The sequence below is a fragment of the Chrysemys picta genome, chromosome 22, assembly GCF_011386835.1.
Source record: "Chrysemys picta bellii isolate R12L10 chromosome 22, ASM1138683v2, whole genome shotgun sequence".
Taxonomy (NCBI): domain Eukaryota; kingdom Metazoa; phylum Chordata; order Testudines; family Emydidae; genus Chrysemys; species Chrysemys picta.
The window spans coordinates 3,166,494-3,182,250 of record NC_088812.1 but is presented as its reverse complement, the minus strand read 5'-3'; the positions used below and the strand labels follow the sequence as shown (position 1 = coordinate 3,182,250).

Here is a 15,757-nt window from a genome sequence, read left to right as displayed (position 1 = left end):
ACAAGACAAAGTCCAGCCTGGCTCAGAGCAGGCCTCCACCCGGCCGTGCTGCTGTGGAAACCACCTCGGCTCTGCCTCGCGCTGGCCTTGTTTTGCCTCCTGTCGCCTCTTGGTCCCTCGGCCTCCTCCGGCAAGATCTTGGTGAGCTCCGGGCTCCAGCTTTGTCCCAGGAGCAGACGTGACCCTTCTGCAGCCCCTGGGGACCGGTCCCGAGGCAAGTCAGTGACTTCGTAACGACGCTATGGGAAATTTCCCCGTCGCCATCGCCACCCGTCCTTCGTAAAGTGCGTTGAGATCGGTGGAGCCTAAAAGCTTGTGAAAGGGCTCTGGGCCTCTGCCCCATTTCCAGTATTTGTAACTCGCTTTGGGGTCGATTTTCCCCAGCTTAAATGGGGCTGTTTATATAGGGATCCCGTGCCCGGCACTGAGGTGCAGCCACCTCTGGGGTGGAGCATGGGGGCTGTCTATATAGGGATCCCTGACCCAGAGCTGAGGTGCAGCCACCTCTGGGGTGGGGCATGGGGGCTGTCTATATAGGGATCCCTGGCCCGGCGCTGAGGTGCAGCCACCTCTGGGGTGGAGCATGGGGGCTGTCTATATAGGGATCCCTGGCCCGGCGCTGAGGTGCAGCCACCTCTGGGGTGGAGCATGGGGGCTCTATATAGGGATCCCTGGCCCAGCGCTGAGGTGCAGCCACCTCTGGGGTGGAGCATGGGGGCTGTCTATATAGGGATCCCTGGCCCGGTGCTGAGGTGCAGCCACCTCTGGGGTGGGGCATGGGGGCTGTTTATATAGAGATCCCTGGCCCGGCGCTGAGGTGCAGCCACCTCTGGGGTGGAGCATGGGGGCTGTCTATATAGGGATCCCTGGCCCGGCACTGAGGTGCAGCGACCTCTGGGGTGGAGCATGGGGGCTCTATATAGGGATCCCTGGCCCGGTGCTGAGGTGCAGCCACCTCTGGGGTGGGGCTCAGGAGCTGCTTATACAAGGATCCCTCACCTGGCGCTGAGATGCAGCTGCTTCTGGGGTAGGGTATTGCATCAAGGGTCAGTTTAAAGCCTGGGGTGGGAGGGGGGGCTGGTTCCAGGGGCGCAGAGCACCTCCTGACTTGGCCTTGGATGCTAGCAGGTCTCTTCTCCGCTCCGCATCCCCCACCCCAGCCCCAGGTAATGATGGCTCCATCCCATGTCAAATCCCGGTGGGTGGAGAAGGCAGGGAAGTGGCAGAGACAGAAGTGGGGGGGGGGACACCAGAGGCCCCCCCCCCGCTCCTACTGCAACAGTCACTCCCCGTTTACAGGGCCACCCAGAGGATTCAGGGGGCCTGGGGCAAAGCAATTTTGGGGGCCCCTTCCATAAAAAAAAGTTGCAAGATGATAGAATACTATATTCTCGTGGGGGCCCCTGTGGGGCCTGGGGCACATTGCCCCACTTGCCCCCCCTTCTGGGCAGCCCTGCCCATTTGTGCCCGGGGTGAGGGTTGGCGGTGAGCTAGCAGGAGGAGGAAGAAGAAAGATCAGGGGAAGGGGAGTTGGATCCACACAGATCCCCCCCCCATCTCTTCTGTGTGTGGGGGGGTCCAATCACCCCCCCATCCCTGTCAGGGGGCATCTAGACAAACCCCACCCCTAGCCCATCTCTTTTGTGGGGGGGATCCGGACAGCTGCCCCCCCCCACGCCCCTCCCATCCCTGCCATGGGCGGAGCCGGACAGACCCCACCTCCCTAGCGCCCATCCCCGCTGCCCAGCCTCTGGGCTGGGCTCTGGGTGGATTAAATATCTCCGCTCCCCCCCCCCCCCGCTCGTTGGCTCCCGGCCCAGCCCCCCCCCCCCCGTTTTGTGTGTTGCGAAGCAGAACGTGACTGAGGCGCTAAGCGGCTGTTATGCAACCGGGTGACCCAGTAACACACATTCCGTGCGCCGGCTGCAGGGACCGGCCGCCACCGCCCGCAGGGACCGGCCCGCCCGGCCCGGCCCGGCCCGGCCCGGCCCGAGAGGTACCGAGCCCGGCCCGCGGGGGGGCGGGGGTGCGAAGTGTGTTGTGTGACTAAGAGTGGGGTGTGTGTTGCGTGGGTAAGGGTGTTCTGTTTTGTGTCATTCGGGTGTGTGCATTGTGTGTGTCCTCTGTGTGCCGTGTGTTTTGCATATTGTGTGTGTCGTGGCTTGTGTGCGCGGCTCAGGGTGTTGTGTTTGTGTAATGCGTTTTGTATGTTTGGAGGGGGTGTTGTACAGTGTGTATGTCTTGTGTGGGTTGCATGTGGCGGGTACTCTGCTGTGTGTCTAAGCGTGTCGTGTTTGGATGATGTGTTCTGTATGTTTAGGGGTGTGTGTGTTGTGTGGTCAGTGTTATGTATTGTATTTGGCGTGTATTGCATGTTGGGTGCGTAATGTGTTGTCAGTCTAAGCATGTTGTGTTTGTATGTTGTGTTTTGTATGGTTTTAGGGGTTGGGTATGATGTATGTATTCTGCGGTGTGTATTGCATGTTGTCTGTATATTGTGTATGTCCTGTGTTGTGTGTTCTGTGCATAAGCATGTTGTCTGTGTAGTGTGGGTATATATGATGTGTTTTATGTGGTTGGAGGTGTGTATGTATTGTGCTTTGTATATGTTTGTGTCGTGGGTGTATGTATGATGTGTTGTATATGTTTGGGGGGTGCATTGTGTATGTGGTGTGTGGTGTGTGTATATAGTGTATACATATCATGTTCTGGGTATATGTTGTTTCTCTTGTGTGGTTATGTAACTGTGTGTTGTGGCTGTGTGTATTCCTCTTGTATTGTTTGTCATGCGTCTCTGTTGCATGTATGTAAAGCAGTATGTGTGCATTGTGTGTATGTATAGTGTGTTACATGTGTGCTTGTAGGGCTGATTCACTGGGGTTCTGTTGTGTGTGTATCTATTGTGTGTTGTGTCTGCATATACTGTGTGCACATGTTCTCTGTACATGTAATTGTGTGTGTGTGTGTGTGCGCGTGCATTTATTTGTGGCGTGTGTGTGTGTTCCCTGGAGTATCCTTCCCATAACACTCCCCGAACTCTTCCGTATCAAAGCCCTGACAACACACACACATACACACGCTCCGCCTGTACATTCCCAGTCACTCCCCTCAATCCTGACCTACTTTTGCAGGGCGTGTGTAGCACGCACAGCCAAGCCATGAGGAGCCAGGGGGTGTGAGTGGGGGGGAGAGGGAGGGAGGGAGGGAGAAGGTTTTGGCGCTCTCTGCTGAGGGGGAATTTGGCCCTTTGGGGGACACACACAGATTTGGGGAGCAGGGGTATATTGTGAAGCAGCAAAGTTGGGGTCCTGGCATCTCAACCCATGGGAACGCTGGACAGTGTGGAGTGAAGCTTGTAAATAATATATGCATGCGCGCACGCACACACACACACACACACACACACTTTCTACATACGCAGACCCCCCCTTCTCCTACACACACACACGGCATATGCACACACACCCCATCTACACATACACAGACATCCTCCATACACCCACACCCTCACACCCCCATCAACACACAGAGAGACATCCCCCAGTACAAACACCCCCTCACACCCCCATCTACACACACACAGATATCCCCCAGTACAAACACCCCCTCGCACCCCCATCTACACACACATAGACATCTCCCAGTACAAACACCCCCTCACACCCCCATCTACACACACACAGACATCCCCCAGTACAAATACACCCACACACCCCCATCTACGCACACACAGACATCCCCCAGTACAAACACCCCCTCACACCCCCATCTACACACACACAGACATCCCCCAGTACAAACACCCCCTCACACCCCCATCTACACACACACAGACATCCTCCGGTACAAACACACCCTCATACCCCATCTACAATCACACAGATATCCCCCAGTACAAACACCCCCTCACACCCCCATCTACACACACACAGACATCCCCCAGTACAAATACACCCACACACCCCCATCTACGCACACACAGACATCCCCCAGCACAAGCACCCCCTCACACCCCATCTACACACACACAGACATCCCCCAGTACACACACACACCCCATCTATACACACAGAGACATCCCCAAGTACAAACACACCCTCGCACCCCCATCTACACACACACAGACATCTCTGGTACAAATACACCCACACACCCCCATCTACACACACACAGATATCCCCCAGTACAAACACACCCTCACACCCCATCTACACACACACAGACATCCCCCAGTACAAACACACCCTCACACCCCATCTACACACACACAGACATCCCCCAGTTCAAACACCCCCTCACACCCTCATCTACACACACACAGACATCCCCCAGCACAAACACACCCCATCTACACACACATAGACATCCCCCAGTACACACACACCCCATCTATACACACAGAGACATCCCCCAGTACAAACACACCCTCACACCCCCATCTACACACACACAGACATCCCCCAGTTCAAACACACCCTCACACCCCATCTACACACACACAGACATCCCCCAGTACAAATACACCCACACACACCCATCTACACACACACAGACATCCCCCAGTACAAACACCCCCTCACACCCCCATCTACACACACACAGACATTCCCCAGTACAAACACACCCTCACACCCCATCTACACGCACACAGATATCCCCCAGTACACACACACCCCATCTACACACACACAGACATTCCCCAGTTCAAACACCCCCTCACACCCCATCTACACACACACAGACATCCCCCAGTACACACCCTTTCTCTCCCTGCTCCGATCCCAGCTAGCGGGGGTGGATGGGGTAGTGAGGGGCAGGGCTGTGGGTTAGATGGAGCCAGGGGCTCTGTTGTGTTGGGGGTGGGCATAGGGACAAGGTCTGATGCAGCAGCAGAGGGAGATGAGGGGGGTCCAATCTGCCCCCCAGTCCTGCTCCTTCCTCCTCTCCCATCCCAGAGTCAAACCAAAGAGCTGCTGATTCCCAGTGCAGGAGGGACCCACCTCAACTCTCCCCACCTGGCTGGGCTGAGCGGCCCCGATCCTGGCTAGCGTACGATGGCGTTACATTAGCCAGCTGGGCTTGTACTCCACCAAGGTGAGGGGGGAGCCCCAGGCTGCCACCGGGCTGTGTATGGGAGGGGGGCATGGGCCTGTACACCCATGGGGGCCCCAGATTTATAGCAACGGGTCCCACGGGCCGTGCAGGGATCCCAGCTTTAGCTCGGGCGTCGTCTCCGTGCGCCAGATGCTGCGGAGGGGGAGGTGGGGTTGGGAAGAGTCTCCCCGTAGCTGGTTAGGGGAAGATCAACTCCCCACCACCGGTTCAGCTCGGCTCAAAGGCCAGGACTGAGTCTGATCTTCCTGTGGTCCTAGGGAGCGCCCATCACCGTGGTATCTGGGCAGGTAAATTGGATATCCTCTTCCTGAGGCCTGTAGGCAACCCACGCCCACCCCCACTCTAACCACTTGACCCCACTGCCTTCCCGGAGCTGGGAACGGAACCCAGGAGTCCTGACCCCCCTGTCCTCTCCTGCTTTAAGCAGCAGACCCCACTTCTGCCCTCCCTCAAGCTGAAACAGAACCCAGGAGTCCTAACTCCCAGCCCCCGGCTCTAACCACTCGACCCCATTCCCCTCCCTGAGCTAGGAACGGAACCCAGGAGTCCTGGCTCCCATAAAGCTAGCACTGAAGGCTTCCCCCCCTCATTGTCTCATGGGACGAACGCCCTGCACCGCCCCCCCTCCCCCCGTCATGGAGCATAGGGTGGCGGGATCCCAGCCGGGACGTGTGGCGCGCTCTGTGCTGTCCCCAGAGCAGGGGACAGGCGGGGCGTGGGGCTGATAAGAGCGCAGGGCGGGCGGGGAGGCCCTGAGGCCGAGGCCAGGGTTGGAATTATTCAGAGTGTTTCATGGCTGGGAAGGTGACCTAGGACTGCTGGCTCTGGGAGAGCAGTGGAGACTGGTGGTTAGAGCGGGGGCCTGGGAGCCAGGACTCCTGGGTTCTCTCCCTGGCTGTGGGAGGAGTGGGGCCTGGTGGGTTAGGGCGGGGGGGGGGGGGGCTAGATGGAGCCCGATCCTGATCCCAGGCACAGGGAGGGTCGGGCAGATATAGGCTGTATTGGCCTGTTGCTCGGCTGGGTCCAGGTCCTGGCGAGGGGTGAGGTGCCAGGGCTGGCCCGGAGGCCTCGCCAACCAGGGGGATGGTGCCATGGGAAGCGATGGCTCTGCTCCAGCCCCGCCAGGGTCGGCGCATTCCTGCTTGGCAAGCGAGTGGGGCCTTATATAAAGTTACACCATGAGGTGCTGGGAGCCCCAGGGGAGAGGGCTGTGCTCCTGGGGGCCGGGGCTGCGAGACCTGGGCCCAGCCGTGGGCTGGCAGGCAGGATTGAATCCCAGGTGACCGGATGGATCCAGCCACGGCCTGGTCTCCTCAAGGGACTCGCCCAGGGATCCCAGAGCTGGGGAGGTGCAAGGTCCCTGTGGCGGGGGGGACACGGACCCTGGAGAAGGATACTGGCCAAGCTGGGATGCTCAGAGCTTCCCTGAGTCCAGAGGGTGGGGTGTGGCTGGGAATCCAGACTCCTGGCTTCTATCCCCAGCTCTGGGAGGGGAATGGGGTCTAGTGGTTAGAGCTGGGGGGCCAGGACACCTGGGTTCTGTTCCCAGCTTGGGGAGGGGAGTGAGGTCTAGTGGTTAGAGCGGGGAGCTGGGAGCCAGGACACCTGGGTTCTGTCCCCAGCTCGGGGAGGGGAGTGGGGTCTAGTGGTTAGAGCGGGGAGCTGGGAGCCAGGACCTGTGGGTTCTGTTCCCGGGGAGGGGAGTGGGGCCTAGTGGTTAGAGCACAGGTGGTTTGGGAATCAGGACTCCTGTGTGCCTAGGTTGCGTTACACCAGCTGAGGATCTGTCCCCGTGTACTAAAAAAGCCCCTCCTTTGTTAGCAGCAGGCTGGGGAGGGGTTCGCAGGGGGCTTTTTTCCCCTCGCCGCCCCCTCTGCACACAGTCAGTTTCACAGCTCTGCTTGTCCCCTGCCAGCCCGGCGCTGTTGCCTTTAGGTCCCCATGCTGGGGTCTCTGTGTGTGGGTTTGACACCCCCTAACACCTCTGCAATCTCACACACACACACACGGCAGGGTCCGTGTAGCAGGCATTGGGGTGTCGCTCAGCTGTGGCCGCGTGGGCTCCTAGCTCTGGAGAGGGCTGGTTTGATCCTGGGAGGGCAGTTGCTGTGACAACACACGTCTCCCCTCGCCTGGGATCTGATTCTCCTGTGACTCGCCCTCCTTGACCTCGGGAGAGTCACTCCGGAGTCAGACCCGGGCTGTGAATAGTTCCTCCTCAAACCTGCAGCTGGGGCCTTGGCAAGCGGAGATCCGCCCCATTCCTGATGCGCTCCCTCGCCTTCTACAGTGCGGGTGATGTAACACCCCGTGGGAACACCCCGGTTGGCCAATGCGGATGTTGAGTTGCTGCCTCGGCTCTGGTTTAGTGGGTTAGTAGGGCAGAGCCGCTCCGAGGGCCGAGCCTGAGCAGAACACAGCGGTGGGTGGGTGGACTGCACTCAGCTAACCTCCTGAGAGGTACCTGGGGGCACGGATAGGCACCGAGAAGGGACCTGACGGGGTAGGGAGACAGGTGGACCTGTCACCAGCTCACCCAAAATATGGTGTGTGTTTTTCGAAAGCACCAGCTCCTGGAGTCATGTGACATACGAGGACCTCAGTTTTTGTTTACATTTTGGTAAAGGTATACTGCTGTTTATTAGGTGTAATACGGTGAACGAGGACTCCATGTGCTGGTGCTACACATTATGTATTAGGTGTATTACGGTAGCACCCCGGACCCCATTGTGCTAGGGATGGATGGATGTGTATGGGAATGGATGGATGGAGGGATGGATTGATGTGGATGGGGATGAATGGATGGATGTGCATGGGGATGGATGGATGGGGATGGGGAGGGATGGATGGGGAGGGATGGATGGATGTGCATGGGGATGGATGGATGGGGATGGGGAGGGACGGATGGATGTGTATGGGGATGGATGGATGGGGATGAGGATGGATGGATAGATGGATGGATGGATTGATGTGTATGTGGATGGGGATGGATGGATGGATGGGGAGGGACGGATGGATGTGTATGGGGAGGGATGGATAGATGGATGGATGGGGATGGGGATGGATGGATAGATGGATGGATGGATTGATGTGTATGGGGATGGGGATGGATGGATGGATGGGGATGGATGGATAGATGGATGATGATGGGGTGTGTGGGGAAGGAAGGGTGAATGGACAGACAGACTGACCAAAGTAGCCCAGTCAGACGCCCTGGGAGCCGACCTTTGCCGGAGGGCGCTGGTCTCTGCCTTTAGGTAACCCAGTAGCCCGGGGCAATGACACAGAGCTGGGAAGTAGGTCAGTGGCATCCTTCATACCAGCGCATCCAGGCGATGCCCAGACTTGCCCTCACCTGGAGTACACACCCGCCCAGCTCCACGTGCCATGAGGACATGGGGCCAGTGCCTGGGGCGGATCCTCCCTGGGAGGGGCGGTGGCTTGTTTGGGTGGAAATTCTCTTGCAGCCTTGACCTAGAAAGAGAAGAAAACAGAGTAGATGGTGGGAAGTGCAGGGAGAGACTCCGCAGAGAATGCCATGGTGCAGGCAGGTCAGTAGGGGGTGCTGTGCTGCAGGGAGCAGGACGGGGGGCTCACCGGGGGGAGGGCTCGTGGCTAGGGCACCGGACACCTAGGTTTTCTTCCCAGCTCTGTTACTGGCCTGCTGTGTGATCTGGTGTCCCTGCCTCTCTCTGACTCAGTTTCCTCCGCTCCCCTGTGTCTATGTAGATTGTAAACGCCGTGGGGCAGGGACTCTCTGGCGCTCTTTTTGCAGCAGCTAGCGCTGTGGGGCCCTGCTCCATGACTTGGTGCTACCATAATACACCTAATAAATGACAAGTAAAGGAGGGAGGAGTATCCCCCCGTTTACAGATGGGGAAACCGAGGCCCAGAGCGATTTAAGGGGCAGCAGGCTGGATGGTGGAACCTGGCGGCTCGGTGAGGGGCAGACGCTTTTTCAAACTGGGCCCTAAATAAGCTCTTAACAATCTGGCCCCGGTCTTCCAAGGGCATGAGATACCTAACTCCCATTGGTCCCAAAAGTGCCTAAACCTCTTTGGTGATCTCGGGCCTCACCCCAGATCTCTCAGGACACAGCTTCCACCCCCCGTTTCTCTCCCCTCCTGGCTCAGCTCCTGCTTAGAGCATCTCTCCGGGCGGCATCGGATCCCAGCAGCACGGAGCTAAGCCGCCCAGGCCCCTTTGCTGCTTCCAATCCCCCCCTCTCCTCCCTGCCCCATAGCCCCGTAGCCCCATTGTTCCTCTGGCTTTCGCACAGAACCTCTTTCTAGGCTAGTAGGTTGCTGGCGCTGCGCCCAGGCCTTAGCAGCGGCGTTGTGCAATATGCCAGCAGCGGACCTGTTTTGACTGCCTGGGCTGATAAATATTCAATGTTTACTGACCTATATTCCTAGTGCTCACATCTGCCGGCCCAGCTCGCGCGGGCGGGAGGGGGCGTCCAGGCCGAGCGTGCAGCTCCACACACGCTCCCCGGCTCGGCGCGAGGGCGTGGAAATAGTCCTCCCCGGGACTGGGTCAGTTGCACAACGGGCTCTTGTGACCCACTGGGCGTCCTGCCTTATGCAACCCACCTCCCCGCTCCAGCCCCACTGGCCTCCTTCCGGGAAAGAGCCAGGCCGGAGGAGGAAGGAGAGTGGGAAGCCGCCTCTCTCTTTTCGTCTGGCTTTCTGCGCTCCCCTCTGCCCAGGGTGGACGCGCCCAGGCCGATTGCCGTGCCACTGCCCGTACGTGCCACACTACAGCTGCCCTGGCAGTCAAAGCAGGGGCGCTGGCAAGGTGGGGGTGTGGTGTGTGTGTGTGTTGCACTGGGTGATGTTGTGTGCATGGGGTACCGTGGTGGGGGTGCGTGGTGGGGGTGCCATGTCTGATGGTTGGTGGGTACTGTGGTGCTAGCTGTATGGTGTGTATTGTGCAGTGTGTGTGTTGGGCTGTGTGTGGTGTCTGGGGGGGCAAGGTGTAATTGTGTCGTGCAGTGTGTGATGCATGCATGGTGTGCAATGTGTGTGTGTGATGTCTCTGGGATGTGTGTAATGGTAAGTGTGCAGTCTGTAGTGTGGGTGTGTGGTGCTGTGTGTAGTTGTATAGTGTGTGCCGTGTGTATGGTACAGTGTGGGTGTTGGGCAGTGTTTGTGTCAGGTCTGTGTGGAGTGCAGTGTGTAATTGTGTAGTGTGCAGTGTTTGGTGTGTATGTGCAATATAGTGTCAGATGTGTGACATGTACACGGTGTTCGGTGTGTATTGTGCAGTGTCTGGGGTGCAGTGTGTAATTGTGTAGTGTGCAGTGTGTGCGTGCATGGTGTATGTGTGCAGCGTGTGATGTGTGTATGGTGTGTAGTGTCTGTAGTATGTGTGTGTGTGTGGTGTGCACTGTGTATGTATGCAGTGTGTAGTGTGTGTGCATGGTGTATAGTGTGTGTCTACACAAACACACACTATACACCATTCACAAACACTGCATACACACACAGTGCACACCACACACACACACTACACACTGCAAACACATAGTGCACACCCCCCACACACACTACAGACTACGGTGTGTAGCTGTGTGGTGAGGTGTGCAGTATGTGTGTGTACGGTGTGCAATGTGTAGCTGTGTGGTGTGCAGTGTGTGTGTGTGTGGTGTGCAGTGTGTAGTATGTGTGCACGGTGTGTAGCTGTGTGGTGTGTAATGTGTGCGCACGCGGTGTATAATGTGTGCACGGTGTGTAGTGTGTGTGTACGTGGTGTGTAGCTGTGTAGTGTGTGTTGTGTGTATCTGTGTGGTGTGTGGTGATGGTGCAGTGTGTAGCTGTGTGGTGTGTAGTATGGTGTGTGGTGTGTAGTGTGTGCAGTGTGTAGCGGTGTAGTGTGTATGTGTAGTGTGTGTGCCTGGTGCACGGTGTGCAGTGTGTGTTTGGTGTCTGTAGCTATGTGGTGTCTATAGCTGTGTGGTGTGTGTGTGCCTGGTGCGTGGTGTGTAGTGTGTGTTTGGTGTCTGTAGCTATGTGGTGTCTATAGCTGTGTGGTGTGTGTGTGCCTGGTGCGCGGTGTGTAGTGTGTGTTTGGTGTCTGTTGCTATGTGGTGTCTATAGCTGTGTGGTGTGTGTGTGCCTGGTACGCGGTGTGTAGTGTGTGTGTGGTGTCTATAGCTATGTGGTGTGTGCCTGGTGCGCGGTGTGTAGTGTGTGTTTGGTGTCTATTGCTATGTGGTGTCTATAGCTGTGTGGTGTGTGTGTGCCTGGTGCGCGGTGTGTAGCCGGGGCAGCCCTGGTACCCGGCAGGCCGGGGCACACGCGTCGCCGTAGCGGGGCGGAATGTGGGGCATGCTGCCCGCTGGGCCCGAGGCTTCTCCCGCCCTGCCCAGACCTGCTTGCCTGTGGCTTATGTAAGCGGCAGAGAGGGGTGTGACGTGCTGGGCCCCGGTCCAACCACCCTCCGTGTCCTTCCTCCTAGGTGTTCTCTCCTCCTCTTCCCGGACCTGACACGGCTCCCGCCCCCCGCCCGCCTCACATCCCGCAGCGCCCGCAGCCCAGCCACGTCTCCGCAGCCAGCCTCCCGGAGCGGGACACGGGTGCCAGAGCTTCCCGGCGCGCCCGGCAGGCACGGAACGGACCCAGCCGAGCCTGAGGCACCCGCCGGAATCCCACAGCTCCTAGCGGAACGGCAGCTCCTCCAGGCGCCCGGAAGATGATCCACAGGTGCCCAATGTACCCGCCGGCGCCCGAGGGTGCCCATCGCGGCTTGTTGGTCGCAGCTGGAGGGCCACTCACGGCAGTAGCTTGCCCGGTTACCGGGCTCGTTAACTGTTTGGGCTGAGGACCTAGCGAGAATCGTCCGTTCCAGTGGCAGAGTTCTGGGGGGCATTATCCCCGTGGCAGAGATCTAGGGCGCAGTGTCCTGGTGGCAGACGTCTGTGGACCCATATCCCCGTGGCAAAGACCCGGGGCGCGTTATCCCCGTGGCAGAGACCCACGGGTGAGTTCTTGAGCCATCTCTAACCTCGACATCCCGACCCTTCCCCGGCGACCGTCCTGGGCTCTCTGAGGAATATCGAGGGTCAGAGCCAGGGTGACCTGGGTTCTATTTCTGGCCCCGTGATGGAGGGTCTCAGCTCGCCTGGCCAGTGCGTGGCAGGGGGCCCCTCCCCGGAGGGCGTGATGCAGCGGGCCCGGGCGCTGAAGGGCAAAACCAGCGCCAGCTGCCGGCGCAAGCGGGAGTTCATCTCGGACGAGAAGAAGGACGCCAGCTACTGGGAGAAGCGCCGGAAGAACAACGAGGCGGCCAAGCGCTCGCGGGAGAAACGGCGCTTCAACGACCTGGTGCTGGAGAGCCGGGTGCTGGCGCTCAACGAGGAGAACCTGCGCCTCAAGACGGAGCTGCTCCAGCTTAAACTGCGCTTCGGGCTCATCAGCACCGCCGCCTTTGTGGAGAGGAGCCAGCAGCTCAGCGCCGCCAGCAGCGGCTACTCCAGCGCCTCCTCCCGGGCCCCGCACTCGGAGGACTCGTCCGAGACGGAGCAGTCCGGCCGGGACGCCGCCGGGGCCAAATACTCGCCGCGGGGCTCCCTCTCCGACATGTCCGACGGCTCCTCCCGGGACAGCCCGCTGCCGCGGACGCCGGGGGAGGCGGAGGCCGTGAGCAGGGCCCGGGGGGACGACGTGGCGCTGCGTCCCCCCGACCCCCAGGCCCCGGCCTCCAGGGGTGTCATCCTCTTCAGCGCCAACGGCTTCACCACGGTGGAGCCGCCCCGAGCCTGGGAGGCGCCGGGGCGGGGGGACGGGGCGGAGGACGAAGAAGAGGAGAAGGCCCTGGGGAGCTATGCCCAGCAGATTCCCGGGGGTCGCCATGGCGACTGTGAGGCCTATTGCCAGCAGGGGGAGCTGCAGGGCCCCCCCGAGGCGTATGGCTGCCCACGGGCTGAGGGCTACGGCGCCCCTGCTGGCTTCCTTGGGGAGGAGGAGGCGCGGGAGGCCAGGCCGGAGCCCATGGAGATGGCGGTCGAGCCGAGTTCCCCCTTCGCGGGTTACTCCAGCGAGGAGAGTGGGGAGGAGCCCGGCTGGGGATGCCCGCCTGCCCCCTACCCGCCCGCCCCGGACGTCAAGCTGGCCGCCCTGCCCCATAAGCTACGCCTCAAGTGCCGGGCCCACAGCAGCGGTGGCCAGGACCTGGGCCCTGAGCCTGGCGCCACCGGCTGCCAGCAGGAGGCACCCGCCGACTGGGAGAGCGAGAGGCACGAGGAGATGGCGGCCCTGGTGCGGCAGGCGCTACTCCTCAACGGGCACACCCCTGCCGCCGGCGCCCTGGACAGACTCCTCTACTGCAGCCCCCCACCCCCCTCAGACAGGCCGGAGCCTGGGGACTTCGCCGGCGGGTGGAGGGGCAGTTGCCACAATGAGGGCGCCAGGCCCATATGAGTGGTGCCCTCGAGCGGGGCACGGACCTTGAACAGCTGCTGCCTGGGCAGGTGACGTGGACAAAGCCAACACTGACTGTCCTGCTGGGCCCGGGGATCTGCCCGGATGGGATCCAGTGAGCAGAGAGATCCCTGTTCTGCAGGGCCTGGGGATCTGCCCGGCTGGGATCCAGTGAGCAGAGAGATCCCTGTCCTGCTGGGCCTGGGGATCTGCCCGGATGGGATCCAGTGAGCAGAGAGATCCCTGTCCTGCTGGGCCCGGGGATCTGCCCGGCTGGGATCCAGTGAGCAGAGAGATCCCTGTTCTGCAGGGCCTGGGGATCTGCCCGGCTGGGATCCAGTGAGCAGAGAGATCCCTGTCCTGCTGGGCCCGGGGATCTGCCCAGCTGGGATCCAGTGAGCAGAGAGATCCCTGCCCTGCTGGGCCCGGGGATCTGCCCGGCTGGGATCCAGTGAACAGAGAGATCCCTGTCCTGCTGGGCCCAGGGATCTGCCTGGCTGGGATCCAGTGAGCAGAGAGATCCCTGCCCAGCTGGGATCCAGTGAGCAGAGAGATCCCTGCCCTGCTGGGCCCGGGGATCTGCCCGGCTGGGATCCAGTGAGCAGAGAGATCCCTATCCTGCAGGGCCTGGGGATCTGCCCGGCTGGTATCGGGTGAGCAGAGAGATCCCTGCCCTGCTGGGCCCGGGGATCTTCCCAGCTGGGATCTGGTGAGCAGAGAGATCCCTGCCCTGCTCGGCCTGGGGATCTGCCCGGCTGGGATCTGGTGAGCAGAGAGATCCCTGTCCTGGTGGGCCTGACGATCTGCCTGGCTGGGATCTGGTGAGCAGAGAGATCCCTGCCCTGCTCGGCCCGGGGATCTGCCCGGCTGGGATCTGGTGAGCAGAGAGATCCCTGTCCTGGTGGGCCTGACGATCTGCCTGGCTGGGATCTGGTGAGCAGAGAGATCCCTGTCCTGCTGGCCTGGGGATCTGTCAAGCTGGGATCCAGTGAGCAGCGAAATCCCCGTCCTGCTGGGCCTGGGGATCCGGAGAGCAGCCGGTTCAGCTTGGCTGGGCTCACAGGTCTGGGAGCCGTCGGACGGTTCCCACCAAGCCAACATCTGAGCCCCATGTGCTGGGTGGGGCTGGCTTTGCAGGGAGAGAACCAAGCGGGGTCTCCCCATCCCCCCACCCCCTTTGGCTTTGGAGCCCCCCGGATGGTGACAGCGGGGTGCAGCCAGGGCCTGGGACCAGCAGCCTCCTTCATGCTGGGACTGTCTCACCAGCGGCGCCACCAGCCAGCCGCGTTGATGCCACTGGGACTCGTGGGGGTGGGGGGATTTTCTGAGTCAGGAAACATTTGATGAAAATAAAACTGTATCTTTAAAAAAAATCCAAATAAATGTCCCAAAAGGATTTTCCAAAGCGCTGTGGAGCCGCTGTGGGGGGAGGGTGTGGAATGAGAGAAGGAAAGAAAGTTGGATGGATGGATGTGTATGGAGGGAGGAAAATAGATAGATGGAGGGTGGCGATAGATAGAGGGGGTGTATGGGGATAGATAGATAGATAGATAGATAGAGGGGGTGTATGGTAGGATGACCAGACAGCAAATGTGAAAAATCGGGATGGGGGTGGGGGGTAATATAAGAAAAAGATCCCAAAATTGGGACTGTCCCTATAAAATCGGGACATCTGGTCACCCTAGTGTATGGGGATAGATAGAGGGGGTGACTGTCTGGCGATAGATAGAGGGGGTGTACGGGGATGGATGGATGGATAAGTAGGTGTGTACAGCATTGGATGACTAGATTGGAGGGGTGCATGGGGATAGAGGGACGTGTATGGGAATGGCTGGATGGGTGTGTGGGGGCATGGGTGGATGGTTACATAGGGGAGGAGTGGTACAGGGTGCACACCCTTGGCTGCTGGAGGGGTTGAGGTGGAGCCAGGAGGGGGCGCTGTGCTAGCAGGTGGTGGCTGGTCCGTACGAGGTGGGTCTCGGACCCCATGCCTCCCTCTGTTTTCAGAAGAGGGGGTCTGGGCCTGTGGTTTTTGCTTCCCATCCCCTTTTGGGGGCTTAGATCCATGGTGGCCCCCATGTTAAGAACCCAGGGGCTCCCCCCATGGCAGGCTCAGCTGGCGGCGGAGACGGGGTGCTGGCAGGGGGCACTGTGTGGTGTGTTGGGGGGCATCTCTCCCTGCTGCTGCTGCCCCGGTACTGGGGTTACTATCTGGGCCAGCA

At 59.9% G+C, this 15,757-nt stretch overlaps 1 protein-coding gene across 4 annotated transcripts; it reads left to right on the top strand.

Annotated features, from left to right (window-relative positions):
• The first annotated feature begins 1,832 nt into the window (after positions 1-1,832).
• On the top strand, positions 1,833-14,940 carry LOC112061234 (NFIL3 like protein-like). Of its 4 annotated transcripts, none has more exons than XM_065576265.1 (2): positions 1,833-1,996; positions 11,575-14,940. In XM_065576265.1, the coding sequence occupies exon 2, from the start codon at positions 12,219-12,221 to the stop codon at positions 13,533-13,535; it is 1,317 nt and encodes a 438-aa protein (XP_065432337.1). In that variant the 5' UTR covers positions 1,833-1,996; positions 11,575-12,218; the 3' UTR covers positions 13,536-14,940. The 4 variants fall into 4 exon arrangements, 3 of the variants coding, with proteins under 3 accessions (XP_065432337.1, XP_042702306.2, XP_042702308.2); XR_010594472.1 differs by lacking the exon at positions 1,833-1,996 and adding an exon at positions 2,006-5,094 and having other exon boundaries at positions 11,575-12,220; XM_042846372.2 differs by lacking the exon at positions 1,833-1,996 and adding an exon at positions 8,226-9,860.
• Positions 14,941-15,757: the final 817 nt, after the last annotated feature.